The sequence below is a fragment of the Talaromyces stipitatus genome, genomic scaffold, assembly GCF_000003125.1.
Source record: "Talaromyces stipitatus ATCC 10500 scf_1105507295555 genomic scaffold, whole genome shotgun sequence".
NCBI classification, from domain to species: Eukaryota; Fungi; Ascomycota; class Eurotiomycetes; order Eurotiales; family Trichocomaceae; genus Talaromyces; species Talaromyces stipitatus.
The window spans coordinates 3191349-3216953 of record NW_002990116.1 but is presented as its reverse complement, the minus strand read 5'-3'; the positions used below and the strand labels follow the sequence as shown (position 1 = coordinate 3216953).

General features: G+C 47.5%; 9 protein-coding genes across 10 annotated transcripts, besides 7 other annotated features; 5 read left to right on the top strand and 4 right to left on the bottom strand.

Moving 5' to 3' along the window:
• The first annotated feature begins 1001 nt into the window (after positions 1-1001).
• Positions 1002-2891, top strand: TSTA_122810 (universal stress protein family domain protein). The gene is made up of 3 exons (XM_002482498.1): positions 1002-1573; positions 1643-2033; positions 2089-2891. The coding sequence occupies exons 1-3, from the start codon at positions 1302-1304 to the stop codon at positions 2752-2754; spliced, it is 1329 nt and encodes a 442-aa protein (XP_002482543.1). The 5' UTR covers positions 1002-1301; the 3' UTR covers positions 2755-2891.
• Positions 1154-1178: a microsatellite.
• Positions 2892-4116: 1225 nt separating the features above from the next.
• TSTA_122800 (eukaryotic translation initiation factor subunit eIF-4F, putative) lies at positions 4117-9357 on the top strand. The gene is made up of 5 exons (XM_002482497.1): positions 4117-4777; positions 4874-8260; positions 8313-8396; positions 8447-8835; positions 8895-9357. Exons 1-5 carry the CDS (start codon positions 4202-4204, stop codon positions 9001-9003), a joined length of 4545 nt encoding a protein of 1514 aa, XP_002482542.1. The 5' UTR covers positions 4117-4201; the 3' UTR covers positions 9004-9357.
• Positions 9299-9350: a microsatellite.
• A 739-nt stretch (positions 9358-10096) lies between the features above and the next one.
• TSTA_122790 (uncharacterized protein) lies at positions 10097-11479 on the top strand. Its single transcript, XM_002482496.1, has 2 exons — positions 10097-10683; positions 10736-11479. Exons 1-2 carry the CDS (start codon positions 10217-10219, stop codon positions 11406-11408), a joined length of 1140 nt encoding a protein of 379 aa, XP_002482541.1. The 5' UTR covers positions 10097-10216; the 3' UTR covers positions 11409-11479.
• Positions 10993-11026: a microsatellite.
• A 47-nt stretch (positions 11480-11526) lies between the features above and the next one.
• Positions 11527-12826, bottom strand: TSTA_122780 (HVA22 domain membrane protein; the record flags this gene model as incomplete). The annotated part of the gene is made up of 3 exons (XM_002482495.1): positions 11527-12494; positions 12555-12704; positions 12798-12826. 3 exons carry the CDS (start codon positions 12824-12826, stop codon positions 11591-11593), a joined length of 1083 nt encoding a protein of 360 aa, XP_002482540.1. The 3' UTR covers positions 11527-11590.
• A 407-nt stretch (positions 12827-13233) lies between these two features.
• Positions 13234-13254: a sequence feature (AT_rich).
• A 49-nt stretch (positions 13255-13303) lies between these two features.
• On the top strand, positions 13304-15115 carry TSTA_122770 (DUF833 domain protein). 2 transcript variants are annotated; one of them, XM_002482494.1, is made up of 3 exons: positions 13304-13556; positions 13614-14574; positions 14626-15115. In XM_002482494.1, the coding sequence occupies exons 1-3, from the start codon at positions 13491-13493 to the stop codon at positions 14637-14639; spliced, it is 1041 nt and encodes a 346-aa protein (XP_002482539.1). In that variant the 5' UTR covers positions 13304-13490; the 3' UTR covers positions 14640-15115. The 2 variants fall into 2 exon arrangements, with proteins under 2 accessions (XP_002482539.1, XP_002482538.1); XM_002482493.1 differs by having other exon boundaries at positions 13614-15115.
• On the bottom strand, positions 14622-16872 carry TSTA_122760 (biotin apo-protein ligase, putative; the record flags this gene model as incomplete). The annotated part of the gene is made up of 5 exons (XM_002482492.1): positions 14622-15130; positions 15176-15447; positions 15495-16076; positions 16128-16764; positions 16818-16872. 5 exons carry the CDS (start codon positions 16870-16872, stop codon positions 14622-14624), a joined length of 2055 nt encoding a protein of 684 aa, XP_002482537.1.
• Positions 16873-17651: 779 nt separating this feature from the next.
• Positions 17652-18627, top strand: TSTA_122750 (mitochondrial genome maintenance protein Mgm101, putative). Its single transcript, XM_002482491.1, has 2 exons — positions 17652-18226; positions 18279-18627. The coding sequence occupies exons 1-2, from the start codon at positions 17673-17675 to the stop codon at positions 18544-18546; spliced, it is 822 nt and encodes a 273-aa protein (XP_002482536.1). The 5' UTR covers positions 17652-17672; the 3' UTR covers positions 18547-18627.
• Positions 18628-18653: a microsatellite.
• Positions 18654-18849: 196 nt separating this feature from the next.
• Positions 18850-21774, bottom strand: TSTA_122740 (serine/threonine protein kinase; the record flags this gene model as incomplete). The annotated part of the gene is made up of 1 exon (XM_002482490.1): positions 18850-21774. The coding sequence occupies one exon, from the start codon at positions 21772-21774 to the stop codon at positions 18850-18852; it is 2925 nt and encodes a 974-aa protein (XP_002482535.1).
• Positions 21775-22073: 299 nt separating this feature from the next.
• Positions 22074-22130: a microsatellite.
• Positions 22131-22848: 718 nt separating this feature from the next.
• TSTA_122730 (uncharacterized protein) lies at positions 22849-25392 on the bottom strand (the record flags this gene model as incomplete). Its single annotated transcript, XM_002482489.1, has 3 exons — positions 22849-24449; positions 24501-25059; positions 25105-25392. 3 exons carry the CDS (start codon positions 25390-25392, stop codon positions 23443-23445), a joined length of 1854 nt encoding a protein of 617 aa, XP_002482534.1. The 3' UTR covers positions 22849-23442.
• Positions 23628-23709: a microsatellite.
• Positions 25393-25605: the final 213 nt, after the last annotated feature.

Sequence of the window (25605 nt, the reverse complement as noted above, 5' to 3'; positions counted from 1 at the left end):
ATCACAAGCAAGCATACATTGAAACTTCCCCCCGCCTATGCTCTTCAGGGATGTATTAGGGCTGAATAGAAACGGGTTTCTCTTCTCAGCATAATCAAGTCGGGAGTCTCCCCCTAGCATATCATATTCCACGGAACCGGTCCCATTTACTGTTGAGGAGGTCATGAAGTGCCTTTCTGCGCCGGTGAAGATCCAACAACAATCATAAACTCTGGTTCCCTTCACATACACAAGTGGTCGACTCATCTGGGGGACTTTTTAAGTCTCTCGTTTCCGGCTTATATAACAGACGGGAGGACTGCATAGGTGCCTGGCAAGTGATATAAAATGAAACGATTTTCTCCATTCAGCATAATCAAGCCGGAAGTTCCTCCTAGCAAATCGCTGTTAGTTGAATCGGTTCGGTTTACTCTTGGAGGTCATCAAGCTTCTTCCTGAGCCGGCGAAGATGTAACAAGCGCAAACTCTGGTTCCCTCCACACACACTGTGGTCTATCTTTGCGACTTCGAAGTCTTCTGTTGTCACTCTAAACGAATTCTGAGGTCTGGTCATGTGCACACGACACGAGGAAAGAACCATGCCAGCCAAAACGGGAAGGAAGCAGTTGCCCCGCATTTTCTACCCATGACTAAAGCACTAGTCTGTTCCAGGTCTAGCGCTGGATGAATACATCCCAAAACGGATCCACGATATGATTGGGCTGAATATTTCGACGCCTGATTTTTCTTCCTTTTTACTCTCTGTCTGTTGTTCTGAATTCTTCATCTCTTTTTGGTTAAAGGGCTCCAATTATATCTCTGCATTGCTGCTGTATATTAGGAGCTGAATGTCCTAGGATCGAGTGTGCTGGACTTTTCTCGGCATCGGGTACTTCACGTTCCTGATATCCTTCCCCGCCGACTTGCTGGCTTAGACTATCAATTGGATGCCTAGTGGCAGCCAGTGACTGGCGCATTCTACGACATATCTTTATGCCTCCCTTTTGAACTTCAGAAAACTCGAACTTGCCATCAGCTGACAGACAAAAACGAGACGTGATTGCCAAATCGTGGCTGAGTCTTCAAATTTAGAGCGTTGGATAAAGTCGACCCGACCCACTTGTGGAAACTCGTCACATGTTTCTTCATGAGTCAAATCCATCATCATAAACAGTCAACTCAACTCAACTCAACTCAACGATTCAGCCGACGGGATCTCTCTCTTTGTTTCAACTGACATTTTCTACGCAAAACGGGCATTTGACTCACTCGGATCGCTTCCCACTCTCCTTTCATGATATGCTACTTTGCTTTTCGCTAAAATGACATCGGCCACTACATCCCCGGATCCCGTTGCACCCATACTCAATCTCCCAATTACTACCGAGAGTTCCGCAGACAGTACCACGAGCTCACGATCGGACAATCGCAGAATCTCTTTCGCAGGAGAAGATCCCCCAAGGAGACGGTCCGCGCAGTCCAGTGGTTCAGACAGCCAACCTCTTCCGGAGAGCACAATCGTTAGCAGTGGTAGACAGACGCCAGTACTAGATGGCCGATTTCCCAAGAGAATCTCATCTCCGCCACCGCCCAGGTAAGCTGCATCGCTCAGTTGCTTCATCGACGATTTGTAAGTGCAAATAGTCTAATATTTCTGCTGTAGTACATACCAGCGAGGCGTATCCTTTGACACCTTCGATAATCGCGATGCCACCGACGGCTCGTTTACCTTGAAGTACAAACACAAGAATTACCAGGCTACACGACGAAGTCGCACATTCCTATGTGGAACCGATCAGAATGATTATTCCGAGTTTGCTCTTGAATGGTTGATTGATGAATTGGTCGATGACGGCGATGAGGTCATATGTCTATGGGTGGTAGAGAAGGACTCTAAAATAGCCAGTGATGCAAGCATGGATGAGGGTCGGTACCGCAAGGAAGCCGAGAAGCTTCTCAGTCAGGTTATTGCAAAGAACCAGCATGATGAGAAGGCGATTAGCTTGGTGTTGGAGCTCGCAGTAGGGAAGGTCCAAGATATTATTCAAAGAATGGTATGTTAGGCGATGAGTTTAAGTGCCGGAGAAAATGCTGATCATCGAGCGACAGATTCGCATTTATGAACCGGCTGTGCTGATCGTGGGCACACGGGGGCGCAGCCTCAGCGGTATGCAAGGCTTGTTACCTGGCTCAGTTTCCAAATACTGTCTTCAACAATCACCCATTCCAGTCGTTGTGGTGCGGCCATCCACCAAGCGTGAGAAGAAAAAGAAGAAACGTCTCGCCGATCCGACCCGTCGCAGTTACGGAAACATATTGCAGATCAGCGAACAACAGGGCAGTGGCTTGTTCAATAAACAAGTCAGCTCCGACACCAACGTGGCCAAACTCCCCGCCGACGAAGCCGCAGCTGTTGCAGAAGCTGTTGGACTTCCTCGCCACTTTCAACACGCACACACGGGCAGTGACTCGAGATTATCCACCACTAGTTCAACAGAAGAAGACAACAGCAAGGACGCTCTACGTTCAGACTCGCCTCAGCTATCGCCAGATATTGAAGATGAAAATGCCGGACGAGTCCTCAAAAGCCCCGGCCTCGGCAATCTTGACACGCCACCGGACAGTGAAGATGAGAGCGATACAGAAACAACACGCGGCCGAGATCCGAGTTCATCTGATGTCGACGAAACTACACCGTCAGATTTATCAATCACGGAGACGGAGGAGGATATCACTCCTCTTACAAGCAAATTGCAATTAGCAGACGCTTCATGACGTTAACGCCTGTTTCTCCCTTTCGGGCCTTTTTTTCTTTTCTGTTACTTTATTCTTCCACGATGATGATATGATATGCTACGATACGATAAGAGAATATATTTCTTAGGCAATCGAGTATGATAGCCGTGCACTCATTTGTTTCTTCTGCGTAGTTAGTGGATGTAGGCATGCGTCTGATCGTCATTGCGGCTCGGATCGGCCCACTTCTTCCTTTGGGCTTCTTCTGCATATTCTTTTGATTTACATTTATATCACTCGTATCTGGTTTTCTACCAGAATAAAACTGCTTTCAGTATGCGTACGAGTCAATGCGCATTCAGTACCAGTGCCTAGTTACAAATACAATATTGATTTTGCAGGGATGGGCCTGTGTAGGTGGGCGTGGCAAGGGAAGGGGGGCGTAATTCCGGTGCAAAACAGGGCGCCTTGTTTCGTCGTTTGCTTGTAAACTACCTGTATACTCCCTGTAAACAGAATGGAACTTACCGGTAGAATTCTTGCCAAAATTGGGACCGCCCAGATTGTTTGATAGACCTGTCTGTCTATCGATAGACGCGTTTCTTATCCCCGAAGTGCTCCGTCAGCAACTAGGCAAAAGAATCAAGGAACTCGACGCTGCACTCCAGAATGATAGCAGACAGAAAATAAACTCAAGCCAATGATTTCATCATTGCAAACGCATACTTGAACGAGAAATACCCAGTAAAAAAGCAAGTAAAAAGATCCAACCCGGTCTGATAACCTGGGAGTGATAGAGTGATTGCCTGACGGGCACTTGAATCAAGTTGGCTTAGCCCCGAGACAGACAGGCGGCATTAAATCATATTTTTTTTCTCCCTTCCCTTCCCTCTCTCTTTTCTTACTCCTCCACCAAAAAACTAAACCCTTATTTCTAATAGGAGTTTCCTCTATCTGTTTGATCAGAAGAGGTTTTTTTTACTTTGTTTGTTTTATTTGATCACAGAATTTGTATTTTCTGTGTATCATTCGGTGATATTTGTCTCCGACACTTTGAAAAACAACAACTTTTTTTTTCTTGTTGTGCGATCCACAGCCACTCTTTGGTGAGCGTGCGAGTTCTCTCTGACAGACTATCCCACCTCCCATTTCCATATCTTCACCTTTCTATTCTTCTATTTAATTTTCATCCTCACTCTCTTGTGCAGAAGTTTATTGGAGAGTATTTATTTTCATCGGGAAAAATACTTCTGGTTTCGATTTAGCTATCGGAATCAACTGGTTTTTAATCCAAGTCGCTTGCGCTCGAAGGTCATTTTTTCCCACCCTTCTTCTTCTTTCTTCGCCTTGTGCAGAAAGAAAATCGATTTCAAGAAAGACTCGCAGTTTTTTCTTTGCGTGCGACGCCGTCGGTCCTTTTCTTTTCGATCTTCAAGAGAGTTCCATCTCGCGTTCTTCACGACGAACTCTTTTTCCCTTGGAACGAATGAGCTCGAACCAGTCTCGTGAACAAACTACTTCGTCGTCACCTTTGGCAAACAGCGCTGCTTCCACCAGGACGTACGCGAACGCCACCCAAAAGCTTGATTCCGAGCTCGCCTCAGCGCACCATGGAAATTCGCCCTCAACGACTTTAAACACAGTGAACGGCAAATTATCCATGCAGAATCCTCAAACTTCCGGAGTGACCATCGTGAATGGCGCTCCTCCCGTCCATGCGACGGACCACACCAGGAAACAATCAGTGACTATTACCTCGGCTGGCGCCACTGGCTTCATCCCGAATGGTGGCCCTGCTGGAAACCCGAATCGCAACAGCATTCAGTTTGGTTCGGTAGATCAGCAAAATTCGCCTGCGATGAGTTCTCCCGCTCTCCCCGTTAGCCAGCCTCATAGCAGTCTTAACGTTGCGCAACCGGTGAATCCTCGTATCACCTCGCCGTCGACCTCCCCTTCGCCTATCCCTCAACCCGCATCGAGCGGCGGCCGGCCGCCGTCCACATACCAAGCCCCAGGTAATGCGCCTAACTTTGGCAGTTTTGGCGAGGCATCTGGAGACGCTGTATGTTGATTTCTCTCCCTGCATTTTATGTGTTTTATTATATTGTCCAACGCGGCATATCGCGTCGGTCATGGCTAACCGCATACTTAGCGACAGATGAGAATGGGCCAAAATAATCTCGGTCCTGGCCCCCAGGCTACTCACCTTCGTCGCGAATCTTCTCAGTCTCAGCATAGTGACATGGGCGGACACATTCCCGGTGGTCCAGGTGGTCCAGCTCGCGGTGGCTACCAAGGTGGTCGCGGTCGAGGATACTCTGGATCCGGATACCAGAATCAAATGGGATATCAGTCCGGTCCCAACTATCGAGCGACACCAAATCAACCTCGAGGCGGACCAAACATGGGCGCTCCTTTCCATGCACCGAATCACGGACGCCCCATACCCTATCCCAGCTCTCCTCACCAGGCAGCTCGCAGCCCTGCCATGTCGAATGCTAACCCTGTTACGCCGCAAATGAGTCACGTACCTATGTCGCATTCCCAGATGGCTAATCAACACTACGGTGCTTACAACCAACACATGGGACCCCAAAATGTGAGAACCCGAAATTTTTCTTCTTCTTCTCTTAATATCAACAAATCCTGGAAAAACAAGAAAATGGACCCTTATCAGAAAAGTAATTGGCGGCAGAAGAGTTCGCAAGGGACCCAAAGCGATGAGTCTTCTGTCACTTTGCCAAAACGTCCTCCTGTCATTTACCCTATGGACCCTCCACCTCCACCTCCACCTCCCCCTGCACCTCGTCAATCCTCTATCAATCTTAATCTTAATCTTGCTCCAGAAAGTGGACAATTTGAACAGTTTCTAACAATGGTGAAAAATCAGAATTATCCGCACGGCGGTTATGACCCTAATAGCGGCTACTACTACCCAGCATACGGCGTTCAACAGAATATGTACATGCCCCCTTCGCCTCAACCTCGTCCTGGTATTCCCTACGGTCAGCCTACTCAGTTCATGCCAAACCAGTTCCCCGCCGGAGCTGTACCGCCACCGGTCCAGTCTACTCCTCTTTCGAGAAGCACTTCCCAAATCTCCAACGATCGTCCCGGGTCGAGTCTTGGTCAGGGTCCTGCTGCGGCAGTGGCCCCTGCTCCCGGTCATGCTCACACTGAAAGCAGGTCCTCAAACAGCCCAGCTCCGCAAAAGAATCACTTCATCATTCCGACACCAAAGAAGAGCGCCATCGTCATCAAGGATCCTAACAGCGGTGCCGTGAAGTCATTCGAGAAACAGCCAGCATCTCCAGCTCGTGCTACTCCATCCCCTGTCAAGGGCTCCGCTCCTACGCCTCCCCCTCGTGCCACCAGCGGTGTCGATCATGCTCGTACTGAGAGCAAGTCAGTGAAGACTGACGAGGAGAAGAAGAAGGAGCTTCGTGATGCCGTCCGAATGAAGATCGAACAGGATGAAGCTGAGCAACGTCGCAAGGAAGAGGATGCTCGCAAAGCAATTGAGAGCCTTTCTATAGCTGACAAGGAGGAGAGTAAAGCCAAGGCAGAACCCACCGCTACCCCTGCCGCCGAACCTACCAAGGAAGAAGTCAAACCCGAGGTTGAAGAACCTGTTGTAGAGAAGAAGGCCGAAGAGAAGGCTGCACCCTCTGCTCCAGCTGGTGGCGATGATGAGATCGACTACGATGCGATCGAGCGCGAATTGGCAGAGATTGAAGCAAGGGAAGCAGCTGCTGAAGCTGAGTATCAGAAGAAGAAGCAGGCTCAGAAGGAAGAAGCCGAGCGCAAGAAGAAAGAGGAAGAGGAAGCCTATGAGCGCAACATGAAGCAGGCTGAACGCGAAGCCGAGGCTGCCGAAGAAGCCCGTCTCAAGAAACTCGAAGCTGGCGGCGCTGCTGAAGAAGACAGCTCCAAGCTTTTCGCATCTTTGCGCAAAGGTGGGCTCCCTGCAAGCGAGAGCCCTGCTCCTCAGACTCCCGACGACAGTGGCGCTGCAACACCTGTCTCTCAGTCCGATGCTTCTATGGGTCCTCCATCCAAGCCTGCCAGTGTTTCAAAAGCCAAGCCTGGTCCTCTGAAACTCGAGACCAAACCCGTTGAACCACCACAGCCTAGCGCAGCTCTCAAATCCTTGCACAGCGCCAAGTTTTTGGACAGTCTGGCCAATGTCACATATCCTCCTTCGATTGCTTCTCCCAACCCTGCTTTGAACGCCAGTGCCCCTTCGGATCGCAAGTTCAAGTACAACAAGGAATTCTTACTTCAGTTCCAGAATGTCTTCAAGGAGAAGCCCACTTTGGACTGGGACCTTCGTATCCGCGAGACTGTTGGAGATAGTGATACTTCACGACCACAGTCCGCTCGTACTCCTGGCGCTGGCCGCACCGCTTCTCGTGGTGGTATCCCGTCCAACTTCAAGATGGGTCAGTTTGGAGGTGGTAGTACACCCTCCGTTGGAACACCAAGGGATGCTTTCCCCAACCCTACTGGCCGCATGCCATCCATGGGCAGCGGTCCCTTTGGACCATTTGGCCGTCCTGGCTCGATGGGCCCTGGTTCATTGAGTCGTCCTGGTTCTTCTGCTGCTCTGCACAATGTGCCGCAATCTCCTCGTCCAGGTTCCAGCAGGACAGGCACCCGCACAGGAAGCCGACGCGACAAACAAAGCGCCAAGAAGGAGGAAGAAACTAACAAGGCCATGCCTCTCACTGCCGGTCTTAGCCTCAAGCCTCTTGAGATATCCTCCAGTGGTTGGAAGCCTCGAAGCGTTGCACAAGCAACTGCCGGACCTACTCCAGGTGGTGAATCCGACTATATGCCTCCTGACGTTGTGCAACGTAAGGTCAAAGCCAACTTGAACAAGATGACCCCCGAGAACTTTGACCGTATCGCCCAACAAATTCTCGATATTGTTTCTCAGTCCAAGAATGAAACAGACGGTCGTACTCTGCGTCAAGTCATTCAACTCACCTTTGAGAAGGCTACTGATGAAGCTCACTGGGCTCCGATGTACGCTAAGTTCTGCAAACGTATGCTCGAGAACATGAGCCCCGAAATCAAAGATGAGAATATCAAGGATAAAGCCGGCAATGTTGTTGCAGGTGGCAGCTTGTTCCGTAAATACTTGTTGAACCGTTGTCAAGAGGAGTTTGAGCGTGGATGGAAAGTTAATCTCCCACCCAAACCAGAGGGCGACAGCGAGGCAGCTGCGTTGATGTCTGATGAATATTACATTGCTGCTGCCGCCAAGCGCCGTGGTCTTGGTCTTGTCAAGTTTATTGGTGAGCTGTACAAATTGGGCATGTTGACAGAACGTATTATGCACGAGTGTGTTAAGAAACTTGTCGATTATGAGGGTGTTCCTGATGAGGCTGAGGTGGAGAGTTTGACCAGTTTGCTGCGAACCATCGGTGCCAGCTTGGACGTTTCCGAGAAGGGCCATGCTATGATGGATGCTTACTTTGGTCGTATCTCTATGATGATGGAGACACCTGGTCTGCCGAGTCGTCTCAAGTTTATGCTTATGGTAAGCTTTCTCCTTACGCTCTATTATCTGCCAAGTGTACTGACCTTTGCAGGACGTTGTCGATTTGCGTGCCGCCAACTGGGTATCTAAAGGTGGCGACAAGGGTCCAAAGACTCTCCAAGAGATTCGCGAAGAGGTACATCTATCATTTTTAAATCTGTTTCAGACAAACACTAACATAAACAGGCCGCTCGCGCTCAACAAGAAGCCGAAATGGAACGTCTCCGTCAACAAGCCAGCCGTGGCGGTGGTGGCCGTATGCCCATGGGCCGCGGCGACGCACGCAACTTTTCCGGCGACTACCGCAACCAAGCCCCCCCTCCAGACTACACATCCAGCAAAGTCGGCAGCGATGATCTGCGTCGACTCAAGACCTCGCGCACTATCAACCAACCAGCCTCATTCGGACCGTCCAGCATGTTCGGTTCTCGTAGTAGCAGTGGTCGCAAGAACCTTGGCCCAGGTGGCAATTTGGTTCGTGGTGGTGAGGACAGCGGAGCCAGTAGCCGCACTGGTACGCCACCAGCAGGAAAGAAGGATGAGAAGGAGGCAGCATCCTCCGTTAACGCATTTAGGTATGTTCCCTCCCATCCCTGACTTGTCTATCAGTAACAGATACTAATTGAGATGATAGTGCCCTAGCCAGTCTAGAAGACAACATGGCAACCTCACCCCCGTCAAACCCGACATCCCCCGAGTTAACAAAATCACAACCAGTCAAGAACGAAGGAGAATCAGCATAGATTGAGTGAAAAAGAAAAGATAGCGAAGACGAGAAATTCAAGAAGAACTTATTAATAAAGAAGAAAAAAAAGGTCAATAATCATTAACCCAAGATACCACCATCATTCCTGTACCAACTACTTACCCATACCATACAAAAACAAAAACCCACCGCAAAAAGGAAAAAAAAAAAGCCTATCACAATTCTATGCATTTGCATCCGGGTTGTTTTTTTGTCCCCTTCGTTTTTCGATGTTTGACCTTTTTCGGGAAAGACAAAAGTTTGGGTTTTGTTTATAAGATTATAATATTTACCTTCTTCTTCTTCTTCTTCTTCTTCTTCTTCTTCTTCTCATTTTTACTTCTTTCTTGTATCTTGTATTGTTTCGATTGATGCTTCGGTTCGAGTCTTCGGACATGGTTTATTCGTTCTTCGATTTTGTCCGAGTATTGTCTAATGTTTGTTTGTTGTTGTTGCTTTGGAGATGTGATACCATTACTGAAATTACATATTCATTTTCATTCTTTTGGATATTTTGCTTGATGGGGTCGTTGCTAGGTTCATGTCGCGGTCACGTCGACAGAGGAATTGATAAGGGCGGCGCGAAGGCGAATGCCATTCCGAGCGAGTCAGAACATAGGTAGAAGGGAATCTGATGACTGCAACGAAAAGGGAAATCAGTATATCAGTCGAAGAACGAACACAGGATGAAAGATGATGAGGAATGATGGTGGATGTTACCTACAAAGTGCATTCACAGCCTGGAATCGGGAAATATGTAGATTAATTTTCTTCTATTCTTCGTGTTCTGTTTTTATTTCTTGCATTGCGTGTGTCTTGTTGAAGAATAGTACTCTCTGCATTGCATTACATTTCAATATATTCATATTCTATATATCTCTTCTCTTTATTGATTGGCCTCGCTTAAAGTAGAAGATCGCCTATCAGCATGATATGTATAACACTGTAATGGCAAAATTCTCAAAACATTTCGATCGAAACAAAGAGAGCGGGGTAAATATTTATTATGAGCTATTTTAGTAGAGGAATCGATTTCTTTGACAAGGGTACAAGTGTTCGATTCTATTGTGGTACCATTCCTTGTTCGCCATCACCACAAATACTTCCTGAACTCATCAAGAGTGGGAGATCTCGAGGACCCTGAATTTGCTATCAACTTGAGACGAAGAGCAACAATACAAAATACTGAGAACGAAGGAAAAGTCAGGAGAATGCCGACAACTACAGCACACACAATCTCACCAACCACAACAATCACCGCCGCATCAACACCATCTTTCCTCCTCGGCCCATTAACTACAACCTTCACTGCCCCCAGCCAATGCAGTCAGGCTTATTGGGCCTCTGCAAGTGACAGAGTCTACAATCCCACTCTGGGCCAGACATGCGCTAGTCTGAGTGGAGGGGATATTACCTACACCCAGGACAATCACTGTCTTCCTCCAGTGAACAAATCTACGATTATTGGAAGTTTGGTGGGTGCTTCGACGATTACAACTACGAGTTATCAATATACGGGATACTATTCGCCTGGTATCGCGTGTCCGGCTGGTTATACGACTGCCTGTGCGGCACAGGCAGGTACTGATGGGATTCAATCGGTATTGTCTGGATGGCAGAGTTTCGACTTTGTGTATTCTGCTACTGCTGCTGAGACGGTGGTGGGATGTTGTCCACGGTATGACTCCTTCTTCCAGCCGAGACAGACTATTTGACTGATATATGAATAGAGGATACCAATGCCAGCAGCTTGCTTCCAGTCAATGGTGTCAACAAGTCATACCCACCACCACCCAGCCTGTAATCACCTGTCTGAACGTCACAAATAGTGCTTCACCATCCACAACGGAGTTCACATTGCCGACAATGGTCACTTTATCAACTACACAGACACTGCTTTCATCGGTTGTAACGTCAACATTCTCTCTCACGACTCTCTCCCTGCTTGCAACAATGGTACAAATCAAGTTTCAAGCTACCGATCTCCCTTCTTCTTCTTCTTCTTCTTCTTCTTCTTCTTCATCGTCATTACCAACTACAACCGGCACATCATCAAGCGGAAACAACCACAAAACAACCACAATCGCAATCGCAGTCGTTATCCCCTGCATAGCACTCATAGCAGCAGCAGGATTAGCATGGTTCTGGTATCGACGAAAGAACCCCAACAAACGAAATACAGCCTCCTATCAAACGGCACAGTCTGAACCATCAGATATGTACTATCACCATGCAAGTGGAGCTTTTACAGAAGTTTCCGGGGAGCCGGTTAGGTCTGAGATGGCGGGAAGCGCGCCGCAGTATGAGATGGATGGGACGCAGTCGAAGACGGTGGCGTATGAGATGGATACTGGGGATGAGGTGGCGCGGTATGGTAGAGAGCAGAATCGTAGTTTGAAGTAGGCTGTGCATTAAAGGGGATAATGTGTATATAGGAGAAATCGTGCATGCAATCTGACCTGATGTCTGGACAGTGACTTTCCAGATTAGACCGCGTATGGTTTAGTGGACACCAAAGTCAACCGCAGAAAGAACTCCTGAATTAAACAAACAATCTATCAAAACGACTCACACAACCTGTCAGATTATCTAGAAAACCCCGACGCCCGACCAATCTCATCAACACTCCTGGCCGCAAAATCCACTGAATCAGATACATTCCTTTTACTCCCCGTAGATGGCCTTTTATGACTTTCACCAGTAGCAGTAGAACCACCGAACCAACCACTTGCCCAGCCGCCGCCGGTTGCTGCTTCATTGCTAGTATATCGCGATCCCGTCAAATCGTCATCATCGATCTGATCGAATGAATGCTCACTCGCATTCTTCCGCAAACCAGCTGGGCCAGAGCCGTATGCTAGATCATCATCCGAGGCGTCTTCACTACTTCCAGGAGTAACGTGGAGTTTACTCTCTTCCTTCTCCAATGCAGATACAAGAACTTCCAACCTTTCGCGCTGCGAGGAATATAATCGCGCCTTTTGGGATCGAGAGAGATGTCTGTATTGTTCTGTATTTAGTACGCCGCTTGCAGAGAGTTGTTCGACTTGTGCTTCGCGGCTTTGAGGTTGTGCGATTGTAGTGGATGTCACCGCGCCCAGAGCCGAGGTGACCATTGAAAACCAATCTGCGCCTGATCCTGCCGCTGCACCGGGTGCGACGTTTGCGGGGGATGGGAGGTTGAATCGCGAGAGTAATGCTTGCGCATATCCGGCAGCACCGGCCGGTTGAGGAGGAGGAGGAGCTTGTTGCTGTTGAGATGGCAAGCCAAGAACCTTCTCACGGATTATATCAATCAGTTGATAGAAATACTGAAGGCCAAGAGCCTTGGCACGTTCATGGGAGCGGCCGATGAATTCTTCGATTTCTCGCTCGTGCTGCTCAAAGAATGGATCGAGGTATTCTTGGAAGAGGATGCGTGCGCCTTGGGTTTGTGGGAGGACGAGATAGGAAAGGAAGAACAGACGGATCCAGCTGTAGAAGGGGAACCTATCTCTTGATTAGTACGATACGGCTCAAGTAAAAGAGGCGTTGCAAAGGGAGTTGTACCATCCGATAATAAACACCGTCCATGACTCAGCTAGCAATATCCCCGACAGAACAACCCAGTACATTAACCATGGTGTAAGCTGAGCTGGATTTCCGGAACGAATAGCTTTGTATGATGCGAATGCCGGGAAGAGGATGGTAATAACTGATCTGTAGGAGGAGAGAGTATTAGCTTGGACGTGCAAGAGCTGAGATGTAAGAAGTTTGGTGCCTGTCAGCTGAAAGCAGACTCGAACGACTCACGAAAGAAGGTCCGCAAATATTCCAAACATTGCCGTGATGGTTTTTATATAACTCAGCCCATGTATTCAATATAGTCAAAACAGTAAGGTATTTCTTCTCTGACTCGAGACTGGGGGTGTGAGGAGAAAGGTAGTCGTCGAGAAAGGCGGAGTGATAAGACAACGCCTTATCGGCAGGTGACTGAGTGGGGCTCTTCGCGCGACTTTTCCTCTATATTCTCCTCTATTATTTTATCAGTCGATTCTCTAATAAATATTTGAGAATAAATAGTAGAATAGTTCTCTATATGTAGAAATGTCATCCGCGTGCAGAGAGCTCAGCAAGTGGTTATGTCAAGTATGAGGAACAGCTTCATTCTACCCCGCACAATCAAAGTCTCAAAGATCTATCGTCTCCAGATCTATCTCTACTGAGTTCTCGTGCGAAAGACATAATCATAATTATTTATTATATATAACTAAGCTACAGTCAAATCGAGTTAGTCACATTGGCCAATGTTACATAAGCAAACCTTTTTCGAGGCGAGTGGGCTGATGTTGATAATGCGGAGAACATACCACCTGAAAAGTCAACTACATACATCTATATGAAGTCGACGAATTCACAAGCATGATACATCGCACAGTACTTAGGTATACGCTTCACTTAACATATTGATTGATATATTGAAAAGCCAACCAACAAAAGCCGAAAATGTGCATCGCGCTAATCTCCACTGCGCATCCTGCATATGAGCTCATCATAATCGATAACCGAGATGTACTCCCTCTCCCATATCACCATCATCATGAACAGCAGACAAGCTAATATGTATAGGAATACCTCCACCGTCCAACAGCACCCGCAAACTGGTGGCAAAGCCCAAACACCCATGTCCTCGGTTCGCGCGACCTCGCTCGTCCCGAACAAGGGACATGGATGGGCGTAACCCGGCAGGGGAGAGTAGCCGTCTTGACCAATTATCGCGAAGCTTCACCCGTAGGGAGCGTGAGTAGAGGGGCGATTGTGAATGATTTCTTGACTGAGACTGGTCCTGCACATCTGTCAGGAGATAGAAATGGAACTGGAAAGGAAAAGGAAAAGGAAAAGGAAAAGGAAAATGGAGGGGTGAGGACGACACGCGCTTTCGTGCAAGATATGATAAATAGTCAAATCGCTGCCAAAGCCGGCGGATTCAGTCTCGTCTGCGGCCGGATCGGGGAACCGTTGGCGATAATCTCGAATCGAATGTCGGATAACATCGACTCGGTTACGTGGATTGCCTCAACCCGTGGCGAAACAGTAGGGTTAAGCAATACATTCTTAAAAGACAGAACATGGCCCAAAATCATCAACGGCGAGATCCTAACGAGAGAAGCTATCGACTCACATATCGCCGCCTACCCACATACTCATCACCATCCAACCGGCGGAGAAGAAGAAGCAGACCTAATCCAACGACTCTTCCAAGTCCTCTCAACAAATACAATGCCGTATCTATCCAACACCGAACCCGTCAAAGAACAATACATGAATCAACTCAAGGAATCGATCTTCATCCCGTTATTGGGGGATCGCCCTCAATTCGAGGCCGAAGAGGAGCATTTGGCGCATATGGGGTTAGCGGGATATATGACTGGATTGTACGGGACGCAGAAACAGACCGTTTTACTGGTTGATTTTAATGGGAGGGTGAAATATGTTGAGAGAACGTTGTATGATGAACATGTTCATCCTATACCGTTGGGGGAAGGGGATAGGGTTTTTGAATTTGTGATTGAAGGGTGGGAAGCGAAAAGTGAGCAGCAGAATTTCTCTTTTTTATGAGCAGATAATGAAGAGGTGTCAGATCTTCCGCTTTAATAGCCCCCGGAGAAAATCAAAACTGTTGCTATCACTCTGTAACTGCCATACTTTCCCTGTAGGTCGATCATCCCAGCCCAGTTCCTCTGCGAGAAGCAGACCATAATCGCGCGTGATCCCCTTGATGCGAGCCCTGGCACCACCTTCTTCTTCCAAGGTCACGATCTGATGCATATGCAACCAATCCTCATAATACATATCTTCAAACTGTTTATCGAACCCTGTACGCAGGAAACGAATGTATAACTCTTCAAAGACGGTCAAAACGCGTGCAAGTAACTTTTCAAGAATGATGGGGCTTGATTTGACGGTTGCACGAGATGCGAATTTCTCAACAACCGCATTTAGGGATGTTGTTGGTGAGGTGTTGGTTGCGTTTATGCCGATACCGACGACAGAAACATATTCTTCTGATGAGTAGTGGGAGTTGACTAGGATGCCGCTGATCTTTGTATATTTCCGTTTTTCGGGGTCGGAGGGGTCCATGGCGTCTAACTCATTAGTTATAAACTCCTTGAAAGAAAGCCGAAACTTACAAACGTCATTAGGCCATTTCATCTTAATCGGCAACTCCTCATACCCCTTGTCGTACGTCTTGATTCCCTTGACAACAGCCATAGCAGCGAGATATTGAATGAAGACAATCGGCGCTGACTGCATCTTTTCCATCGGATGGCGCACCATAGTTGAGAATATGAGGGCTCCTGCTGGTGAGACCCAGACATTAGATCCGCGACCTCTTCCTGCTACTTGGACTGTAGCTGTCATTGTGAAACCGGTGGGTAATCGTCGAAGGAGTCGAGTATTTCTGCAAATTAGTCCAGATCCTCATAACAAGGCACAGGGACAACTCACTTTTCCAGCATGGTATTTGTACTTGTAACCACTTCGCCGTACATGATTGACCGTCCAAAGTCGACTACTGCTTCCTTTGACATGGACTGATAATGTCTCAAATTGGCATAGAAAGCGTGATGATTGAAATAAGGCGTCAATTTAGACGAAGGAAGCTCGGTATGGATCAGCAACCTTTTGATAATCGTGTTATAATCAACGATCCCGTCATCAATCGCCTTTTCTCCCGTCTTTTCATCCCCCGGCAACGCATCCTTCAAATCATCCATTTGGTACGTCTTATCCGCTCTCTCGATTTCAAAGGTATCGTTATCATCTTTGAGGATCTCTTTTCGCTCATCCTTGGTCATTATCTCTTCCAACGAAGATACAATGGCTTGAGTATACTCAGGCTCGACAGAGGAGAGATGCAGGCAGGAAAGTGACGGTACCGTGGTAGTCTCTTGACTGACTTGTAGTCCAAGTTTTGTCAAGCATGCTTTCAAAAAGTCTGTTCTGGCTGTGTCATCGGCCGCCAGTTGATCAATCACTTTTGCATATTCGGGGCCACCGGCGGATTTATCCAGGTTGATGGCGGCAAATCTACTTATTAGCTGGAAGTCAACAACAACAGGGAAATGATAAGAGACATACTCTGGATGAGGTCCTGTAAGAATAACCGCTCCCTCGCCAACCTTGCGATATACGACCGCCGCTGCACCCTTGCCTGAATCAACAGACAATTCCTCCGTATAACTCGCCAAAACCTCAACTCCCTGATCCGCATATGATTCCGCATCTACAAAAACCCCACCACCATTATAGTAACAATGAAACCTCTCCGGAACCCTCCCCTCCACAAACACAGACTTTGACACCCTCACCTCCGCCGCCCGCGCACCAGCTTCACTATGATAAACAAACCCTTCAAACGCACAACCACGACATATCCCCGGGAAAAACGCAAGCTCCCTTTCCCCAATGACCTGCAATTTCTGATTCCCAACCTCAAACTCGCATCTTTTACTACCATAATAACCCCCCGCACAAAACCCGAGATAAGTACCACCATTATACACAAATTGAGAAACACGACGATTTCCCGCACCATTCAGGGATTGACAGTACCCCAAATCGGCACCCCCTGGCATGACGAGCATAGCACAGGTTGATTGCCAGGGTTCTTTGATGAGCATGTCTGCTGTTACGGGGATTACAGCATAGTTTGGAGCGAGAAGGCGGCGGAGAGTGTAGAGGCAGTGGCGGACTGATTCTACTGTGCTTCCGTGGCCTATACAATTTGATTAATTCATCGTCAATTTACTTGAATGAAGTTGGGAATACCAGAGTAGACCAAGACGTTGACTCTCCCCGAGCTAATGGCTCGTCCAGTAGACATTTTGCCGAATCTTTTTTTATTGCATGTAGTGGGTAACTTCCGGCTCTTTTCCTCGTCACACAACCTGACCAACCTGACTGAAACAGCAGGGACTGATTTCTCTCATTGATCAGATATAAAATGTCAAATAACGAGAAAATCACGTCTGACAAGACGAATCCAACCCAGCAGGACGACGACGAACCCGATGACTGGTGAGTGCAGAGGGAAAATAGTTTTGAGGTCCGACTCCGGAATGACTGAATGATCTTCCTCCGCCCGCAGGGACAAGCGCATCTTCAGCACCGGATGTTCTGGTATGTTTCTATCTATTCTAGCATATTGGATGAGAATATTAATATTTTTTCCTCTAGCGGAACAATTGAAAATGAATGATTGTTACTACGATACAAGAGATTGGAGGAGTTGTAAGAAAGAGGTGAGCTCATTCTCCTTCCACATATATCCTGATTGTCTTATTCAGGCTACGTACTTTCATTACGATAAATGCATTGAGTCCTTGGTGCAGTCATGCTAATTATCGCAGATGGAGGCATTCCGAGAATGCTGGAAACGGCAGGGGAATAACGAACGAACTGAAACCAAGAACGCTTAATATTTCTGATACGATCATGTACTATATCTATTGAACTGCTAATAATAATAATCTCCTCTTCAATTATTATCCTGTCTGTTGTCGAATCGAAGCTGTTCATCGAATGAGGTCGATACTCGCCTGTGATTGGCCGATAGACTTGCTAGCTAGCTACCTCTTTAACTTCACCTCTTAACTTCACTTCACGGCAACGACCTGACAGAACATGCCCAACATGTCGACAAGGACATTCCAGCGCTCATATATCGCGCTCGAATCTCTCTCACAATCCCTACGACCTCGACGATCCCCAGTGTATTACACCTACAACCCCCGACGCCTGCAATCCTCAACACCTGCACCACCAGCGCCAAAACAAACCTCACCCTCGCCTCCAAAACCACCACCAACAACATCCGAAGCCCCAAAATCAGCCCCAACAACCCCCAACATAGCCAAAACCGGCCTCTCCGACAAACCCCTCGATCTCTCCCCCAACGGGTATGACCCTTCCAGCGAAAAGATCGACTGGACACGCAGTTTCCATGGTATAAGTGACCAACCATTCGCCAAAGAAGTGGTCTCCATCTTACTCGAAGAAGTGAACCCGGAAGATGTAGAAATCAAACCCGACGGGATTGTCTACCTGCCCGAAATCAAATATAGAAGAATACTAAACAAAGCGTTTGGACCTGGAGGATGGGGTCTTGTGCCCAGGAGTGAGAGTATTGTTACCCCGAAGACGGTTACGAGGGAATATGCTTTGATTTGTCATGGGCGGTGTGTCCCCCTCCCTACTTTCTAGGAATTTTCACTGACATGGGAGATGAAGATTAGTATCAATAGCCCGCGGGGAACAAGACTACTTCAATCCAGACGGTATCCCCACAGCCACCGAAGGCTGCAAATCCAACGCTCTCGTACGCTGCTGCAAGGATCTAGGTGTTGCGAGCGAATTATGGGATCCGAGATGGATTCGAAAATTCAAAGCGCAATACACAAAGGAGGTGTTTGTCGAGCATGTAGTTAATAAGAGGAAGAGTAAGATTTGGATTAGGAAGGATGAGGAGGTTGGGTATCCGTGGAAGGTTACTAAGTAGTCTTGTCTCGTTCCGATTGTGTATATTAGATATGGCGGTATTCTTCTCTCATAGATATTCGAATTCGAATCCTGCCTGATGTAATAATAATAACAATAATAATAATATACAAGAATCGGACTCAACAGTCATTAACAAAACAGGTAACCTCCCCCACAAACAAACATGACAATTATCTAAACTAGAAAATGCCAAAAGAAAAGCTTTTTAGTCTATAAATCAAATCCAGCTTGATATGGAACTGCAAAATTGTCATAAATCACCAATCTTTTTTTGTAAAGATGATGCAAAATGTAAAGATCGTTAATTATCTTCATCATCGAGTGGTGCAGAACGTGGCTGTTGCTGCTGCTGCGCAAATGCATTACCCGCTGGCCCTTGACCTGCACGCGTATTCGATGCTGCTGCAGATGCCGGCGGAGACTGGTATTGCGGTGGTGCAGGTCTGTATTGACTGGCCGCGGTCGAAGGCGCCGGAGAAACGTTTCCATAATTTCCTGCATATGGATTATTGGCTTCGTAGGGGGCTCCGTATGGGGTTGTGCCTGTGGTGGTGGCAGCAGGGGCAGCGGAGTAATAGCTTGGAATTTCGTATCGATCTGTTCGTCCTTGGCTTTGTTGGGATGTTATCGATGAGCCAGAATTAGCCGGGATTGCGCCAGTGGCTGACGGAGGCATGAGCAAGGGAGATGGTTGATGCAGAGTTGGAACGGTACTGCTTTCTTTGCGGCGACCTGTCGATGGAGCTCGGAGGAGCGATGTTTGCTCGTCACTCATATCCTGAACAGGGCTTAATGCTTGCTGCTCATGCGTGGAATTGGCGCTGGGTATGCGATACAATTGCGCTGTTTCCTCAGGACGAGCCAGATCGTAACCAACTGGACGACTGTTCAGCGCACCGACGAAATCAGCTTCGCTCAGTTTCTTGACTGATCCGCCGCTTCGTTGCTGAAGTCCACCAGAAGTTGTCACGGTTTCAACACCAGTACTGGCTCCCACAGTCGGCAACAAAGTTGAATGCAACTCCTTCATAGCACTCGTAGGCACTAGACGGGCTTCTTCTTTCTTCTCAGCAGCCTTTTCACGATATTCCTTTGCCTTTTCGTCGGTAATGCTAACAGAATACGACGGATTGCTGGGATCGCCCAATGCAGCACCACCGCCACCAGGGCCGTAGATGGGGATTTTCCTGATAGCCAACACCAAAGCACACATGAATTTGGATCGACGCGCGGCGCGGACCGTTTCGTTAGACCAGTTGGATTTGTGGCGAATCTCAATACGGAGCTCGAGCTTGTCCATGTTTCCAACGCTGATAACTTCGATTTCGATATCGGGCTGGAAATCACGGTTATTATCCTTGTCGCGCACGAATTTCTCCATTTCGATTTTCAACAACTGGATATCGGCAAAAGTGGTACCAAAATCGACAAAGAGAGAAATCCGCTCGCGCATGGCTTTCGAGCGAGTGACGTTGTCAATCCAAGCAGAGTTGAGCACGTTGTTAGCGACCTGGGTGACTCGTTGTTCGGCCACGGTACGGAAGGCAGTGTACAGCAAGGAAATCTCCTCGACAAACAATTCCTGACTGTTGATTTCGACACGGTCACCGACGTCAAAAGGATGTTTGACAAATAGGAAAACGCAAGATCCGAGCACCTCCTGAGCTGTGGTTGCAAAGACAAAGGATAGAGACAGTAGAGATGTAGCACCAGCGGCAATGACAGTGGCCGCACCGGTGGTCACAAAAGAGACAAAAACGAGAATCATGATAATCAAAGCCACGGTAAGAAGCAAACTGTCAAGAACATGAATGGCCTGGTCGACGTCGTGCATGCTTCTGGCAATGGACTTGCGGACACGTCCAAACTCGGCAACGGTGAGAATCATTTCTTCCATGCTGACGTCGCCATTTCCATCGCGGTCCAGGATATGGAAACATTCTCTTGCCTCTTCCTCGCGCTGCGCACCCATGACCTCGACAATATCTTCTTCGTACAGGGCATCTCGTCCCTCGACGACAAACGACATCCAGATACGCTTAGCGAGAGCTTCAGAGGCATGGCGCTTATCCAATGCTTGAGTGACAATCGCATGTGCAGATCCAGTATCAAAGATATTCTTGCCGGTAATCTCGTGGGCAACATTTCCAAAGGCAGCAGTAACCTTATCACTGACACGGCCGACATTACGTCCAACATTGCGAATCAGACGCAAAGGCGCGACAGAATCTCCACGCCTATGACCCTTTTTCTTATCAGCGAGAATTGTCGAGGAGATAATCTCATCTTCTTCCGCGAATTCCTTGCAGTATTCTGGAAACATGGCACGAGACGCATCGTATAGGTAACCCAACAGTTCGACATTGTGCTTGGACTCTTTGATCCGTAGTTCGTACTGTTTGCGATGATAGCTGACAGAGATCAACCGGATAAGAGCCTTTTCCGCCAAAAAAATCAATGTACAGATGAGCAGCGCAAAAAGAATCTGTTTCACAGTTGCCTGCCAGCTTTTCTCCCCTGTATCGTTATTCGCCCGCTGAGTCGGATTCTGGGTCATGATAGGAATAAACGTAGCCAAAGAGACAATCGCCCACCCCACCAAGGACAGCGGGATTTCAAGAGATCTCAAAATCAGGGCATATTTCTTCGTTCCGGGGCTGACAAACCCGGCAAAAAACTGGAAAAGAAACGGCAAGAAATGGGCAACAATCTTCGACACCCACAAACTGATCCAAATGACTTCAATCCAAGTGAAAAACCAACAAATCCTCACACCACCAATAGCAGCATGCGGAGCCGCAGTGGTACCGATAATAATAGGAATAGCAATCAAAAGCGCCAAGGGCGAAACATAGATGAAATAACGAGTGATGACCGAAAAATTCAAAACAGCAAAATAAATCCTCCCCATGGTGTTGAGCGCTCCTTCGCTTTCTTCGCCGTTTTGTATCGATTCCCCCGCACCAGTCTTTTTCCGCCGGCCGGGTCCAGGACGATGTTGCGGTTTTTCGTCATTAGGTGAACCGTTACCGTAGCCCGTTGGAGAAGGGAGATTGTTGGTATTGGTCTTGCGAGCACCGGTGCCGCGACTGGGGACGGTAGTTAGGGGGATATCGATGGTAGCGTCGTTGGGGTTTGCCATGTTGTTGTTGTTACTGCTGTCATCCAGGAGGGGGTAGAATTTATTTGCTGAGAAGCGTTTTTCGCCGATACCAGGGCGCGACATTGATCAATAAAATACAAGAACGTGAAGAAAAGCGAGCGAGGTTGTAGAAACGGATAGAACGAGAGACGACGGTGGGGTTAATTCAGTTGATCATACAACGACATGAGTCCTTCCTCGGTAGTCTATCTCGATAGATCTGAACTGAGAGGGGGACACGCAGGAAAAAAGATAGACAAGGAAGTGGAGAGACAATGACGAGGCGTCACCGATCGATCGAAATGAATGGCTCCCGATGGGTGGACGTGGGGATGATCAGTGGGCTAAATAGTTGGTGGTAATATGAAATATTGGGAGGTCATTGATGATGATGATGATGATGATGATGATGATGATGCTGATGCTGATGACAATGATGACAGGAATAAATATGAGGAGAAACGATAGAAGATACAACACAAATAAACGAGAGAGATGAAGTTGATAAAAGAGAAAAAGATGATGGCTCATAAGAAAAAACAGTCCTTAATAAAACATACACAGCCGTAAGGAAGGAACGGTAAATTACTCGGTAAGGCTAGATGGGTCACCCCGGGATGGCGTTTTTGCTGCTGTTTAATTGGTGGACTGATTAATTGAGCCATCTGATTGGCCACTGACTTGTTTCAGGGCACGCGAGGCCCAGGTCCAATGAGAGGCGAGTATTTGCATGGAATTTCAGGCGCGTCGAGAGTTCTCAGGTATGGATATACACTGCCATCAACTGGTATGACTATGACAGTACGGAGGTATGTAAGAGGGATGCGAATTGTACGGAGTATGTACATGTTTTAATCAGAAGAAATTTCGGCGGCGATATGGCTGACAGCGCTGTTCAGCAGTGGATCCTTATCGGACAAGGTTGCGGTGGTGGCTGTATGTGAAACACCTTTTACTCTATGCGTACTCCGTACATACGGTTAGTAGTATGTTTAATTACATACATAGTACACGGTTATTCTTAGACTGTCATCTCCTGATATGGCTGTACGATCTCGATACTAGTATTTGATTCTGACTATTCCCCTGAATCGACTTCATGCGCTCAATATTCTCCTATTTTATCTGTACAACCTCGTCTACGACTCTATTAGAGTAGCGGTCTAACAATCCAAATCCGTGGGAAGGGGTTTCCAGGTGAGTCACCACAATTTAGAAGGAAGCAGATGGCTACAAACTAAGCAACAGTCTCTTGGGGGTGGATGTACGAACGGAACGACTCATATTCATACATCTAAGATCCATAACTTACACACTAGTACTGGCTAGATACTAGATAGAGATAGAAGAAGATAGAAAAAATAGAAGCACCAATTCTTGGCGTAATCGTATATACGTATAAAATGAATGTCGTGGGGTGTATAAAAACGGCCCGTAGAGGAGAGGGGGAATAGAAAGCAAGAAAGAATTCCACTAAATTGCTTGCATGCATGCATGAGAAGAATAGTGAAAGAAGAATGAAAAGTAAAAATGCCCAGATATATCCTCCCGATTCCAAACCAAAAGAAACTAACTGCCTACAGAGGAATAAGAAAAACCGTAATCCATCCATGCTTGGGTAATGTAAAACGAAAAACGCTAGAGGAAGAACAGTAGGAAATAATATGTCGTACATGTCGTTATCGGTATATAAGTCGGTTGCGTCGTGCAAGAGGGTAGGATAAGAATGAGTGTTGAATAAGGTGAGTGGAATCATGCATCCACCATGGCAACATCTTCGTCGGCGTCGACAGCAGCAACATTGATATGCTCTGTGTCCGGTGTGGTAACCACTTGACCTAAGCCCTGGTCCACCAACACATCTTGCAAAGCTTTACATTTCCCGGCTGTTGTAAATAGGACTTTGAGTAAGCCGTTCTGAGCGGGGGACGGGTCGATTGATGCTGTTGGTGTTGTTGTTGTTGTTGTTGATGTTGTTGATGTTGTTGATGTTGTTGATGTTGTTGATGTTGTTGTCGTAGATGCCATATTGTCTGTGCCGTTGGTCTTTGCTTCGTCGTCGGCGGCCGATGTAGTCCCACTTGTAGCAGGTGCTTGCGTGGTTGTCGGTTGACGACTGCTTTGGGATGAGAGAATAGACACTAATCCTTTGACGTATTGGTCATCTGCTGTTCCCGACTCCTCCAGCACATCAAGAGCGTCAATAACGCAAAACAACACGGGTGGTCGATATCGCAGTAATGTATCCAGAATCGAAAGCGCATCAGCCCAAGACCCAATTGTACCGTTCAACCGACGAAAGCGGTCTCCACTTAAATCGTAGTTACTATCATAATCCAGCATGGGAGGGGCGAGTTCGATGAGTTGCCGGATCAGACTATATACGAGTGCAATCAAGCCTGCCTTTTTGTTTGGGCGTGGTGTTGCAGCACAAAAGTGCGATATGACGGGGATGTTTTGTTTGCGTGCTACAGAAATGTAGCATGCAGATACCAAAGTCAGTCGCCCGGGGAGTCCCACTGGTTTAGAACCCTTGATCGCAAGAGGGACGGACGAATTTGTCTGGGTCCAGTCAAACAGAGCTTTGGCTATTGACGTTGAGATTTCCAGGCGCTGGTCTCGGCCAAAAGGATGGATCTGTTCGTTGTTGTCAAAGTAGTCTTGTAAAGGGGAGGAGTCTTGTTGGAGGATAACTTTGAGAAGGCGACGTTTAGAACCCGGTTTTGTAGAGTCAGGTGGACGGGTTGTTTTGTGGGGGACTATTCAGTCAGTATATCACCGGATATTACTAGTTCAAAGAAAGGACATACCGCTGCTACCTGACCAGGTACATTCGTTATCCATCTCAAGCTGATGCACTTGGGCCTGCAAAGAAGCCAAAAACGCCTCTAAAATTCTGGTCTGTTCAGCGGCGAGTTTGTCGTTGAGGAGCCGTTGTTGTCGAGTACTCCAAATTAACTGCCAAACCGTTGTCGTCTGAGATACGTGTCTCCGAGCGTCCCCTTCCAATCCAACCTTTTCTAGTCCTGTATGGTCAACATGGTTTAATGCAGCGCATGATTTGTCTGTATAGTCAGCACAAGCAGATTCAAGTCGCATAGCCGCCAGGTTCTCGACACTGGTGACTAGATTCTTGAAATTAGACTTGAAGTCTTCGTTGTGGCTGTACAGTAGCCGACAGCGGGCCTTGGAGACATAGTCGCGGAGGAATTCGCTCAGGAATAAAAATACCTGACCGTATAAGGTAGCGACCTTTTCGGTCGACGAGTCCATCTGGACTGCAGAGGTGACTGCAGAGGTGACGGCATGGTTAATTCGTGACAGGAGCTTGAGAAAGGCTTCTGCTACCCGATATTGTTCTCTTGCCGCCTGTTCATGTCAGCTAGGTAAGGAAGTTGTGAAAAGAGATAATACCCTGACGATGGAATATACAACTCCAAAGAATAAGTCACAATACCGCTTCGGGTCTGGCAGGGCTTGCATCAATACGGCATGTCCATTCATGGTTTCGAGACATTTCTCAGCCCATTTGATTGACTTCCGGAAGAGGACTCGCTGGCGATGCGAGGACCAGTACTGGATGGCGTCTTGAATTTCCCGGATCAAATCATCTGGATGCTGTTTCTGTTCTTGAGAAAGTGAGGACTCTTGGAATTCTTTCCAGGCTCGTTGTAGTTGTCTTGTTTCTATTTCGAGTTTCATTCTTGTGGTTTGGGACCTTTATCCGATCAGTCATCATATCGAAGTGGAAATGCAAATTTGATCAAGTGGGAGTAATAAGTGAGACAACAATCACCATGTGGATGCCAACATAGAATGTGGATCAGCTAGATCCGAGAAACCTACATGGTGGTATTTGCGGCTGAAGCGGTAGCGGAAGAAGGATTCATGTTCAATGAAGAAGCCAGGATATTC

What these genes read in the sequence shown, in the direction of transcription:
- TSTA_122810 (XM_002482498.1), top strand. Translation starts at nt 1,302, where the DNA reads ATGACATCGGCCACTACATCCCCGGATCCCGTTGCACCCATACTCAAT. An exon ending in TCATCTCCGCCACCGCCCAG is followed by an intron (nt 1,574 to 1,642) that starts GTAAGCTGCATC and finishes TTTCTGCTGTAG; the next exon opens with TACATACCAGCGAGGCGTAT. An exon ending in AAGATATTATTCAAAGAATG is followed by an intron (nt 2,034 to 2,088) that starts GTATGTTAGGCG and finishes ATCGAGCGACAG; the next exon opens with ATTCGCATTTATGAACCGGC.
- TSTA_122800 (XM_002482497.1), top strand. Translation starts at nt 4,202, where the DNA reads ATGAGCTCGAACCAGTCTCGTGAACAAACTACTTCGTCGTCACCTTTG. An exon ending in GCGAGGCATCTGGAGACGCT is followed by an intron (nt 4,778 to 4,873) that starts GTATGTTGATTT and finishes ACTTAGCGACAG; the next exon opens with ATGAGAATGGGCCAAAATAA. An exon ending in GTCTCAAGTTTATGCTTATG is followed by an intron (nt 8,261 to 8,312) that starts GTAAGCTTTCTC and finishes TGACCTTTGCAG; the next exon opens with GACGTTGTCGATTTGCGTGC.
- TSTA_122750 (XM_002482491.1), top strand. Translation starts at nt 17,673, where the DNA reads ATGCCCAACATGTCGACAAGGACATTCCAGCGCTCATATATCGCGCTC. An exon ending in GCTTTGATTTGTCATGGGCG is followed by an intron (nt 18,227 to 18,278) that starts GTGTGTCCCCCT and finishes TGGGAGATGAAG; the next exon opens with ATTAGTATCAATAGCCCGCG.
- TSTA_122770 (XM_002482493.1), top strand. Translation starts at nt 13,491, where the DNA reads ATGTGCATCGCGCTAATCTCCACTGCGCATCCTGCATATGAGCTCATC. An exon ending in TCATAATCGATAACCGAGAT is followed by an intron (nt 13,557 to 13,613) that starts GTACTCCCTCTC and finishes TAATATGTATAG; the next exon opens with GAATACCTCCACCGTCCAAC.
- TSTA_122790 (XM_002482496.1), top strand. Translation starts at nt 10,217, where the DNA reads ATGCCGACAACTACAGCACACACAATCTCACCAACCACAACAATCACC. An exon ending in GTGGTGGGATGTTGTCCACG is followed by an intron (nt 10,684 to 10,735) that starts GTATGACTCCTT and finishes ATATATGAATAG; the next exon opens with AGGATACCAATGCCAGCAGC.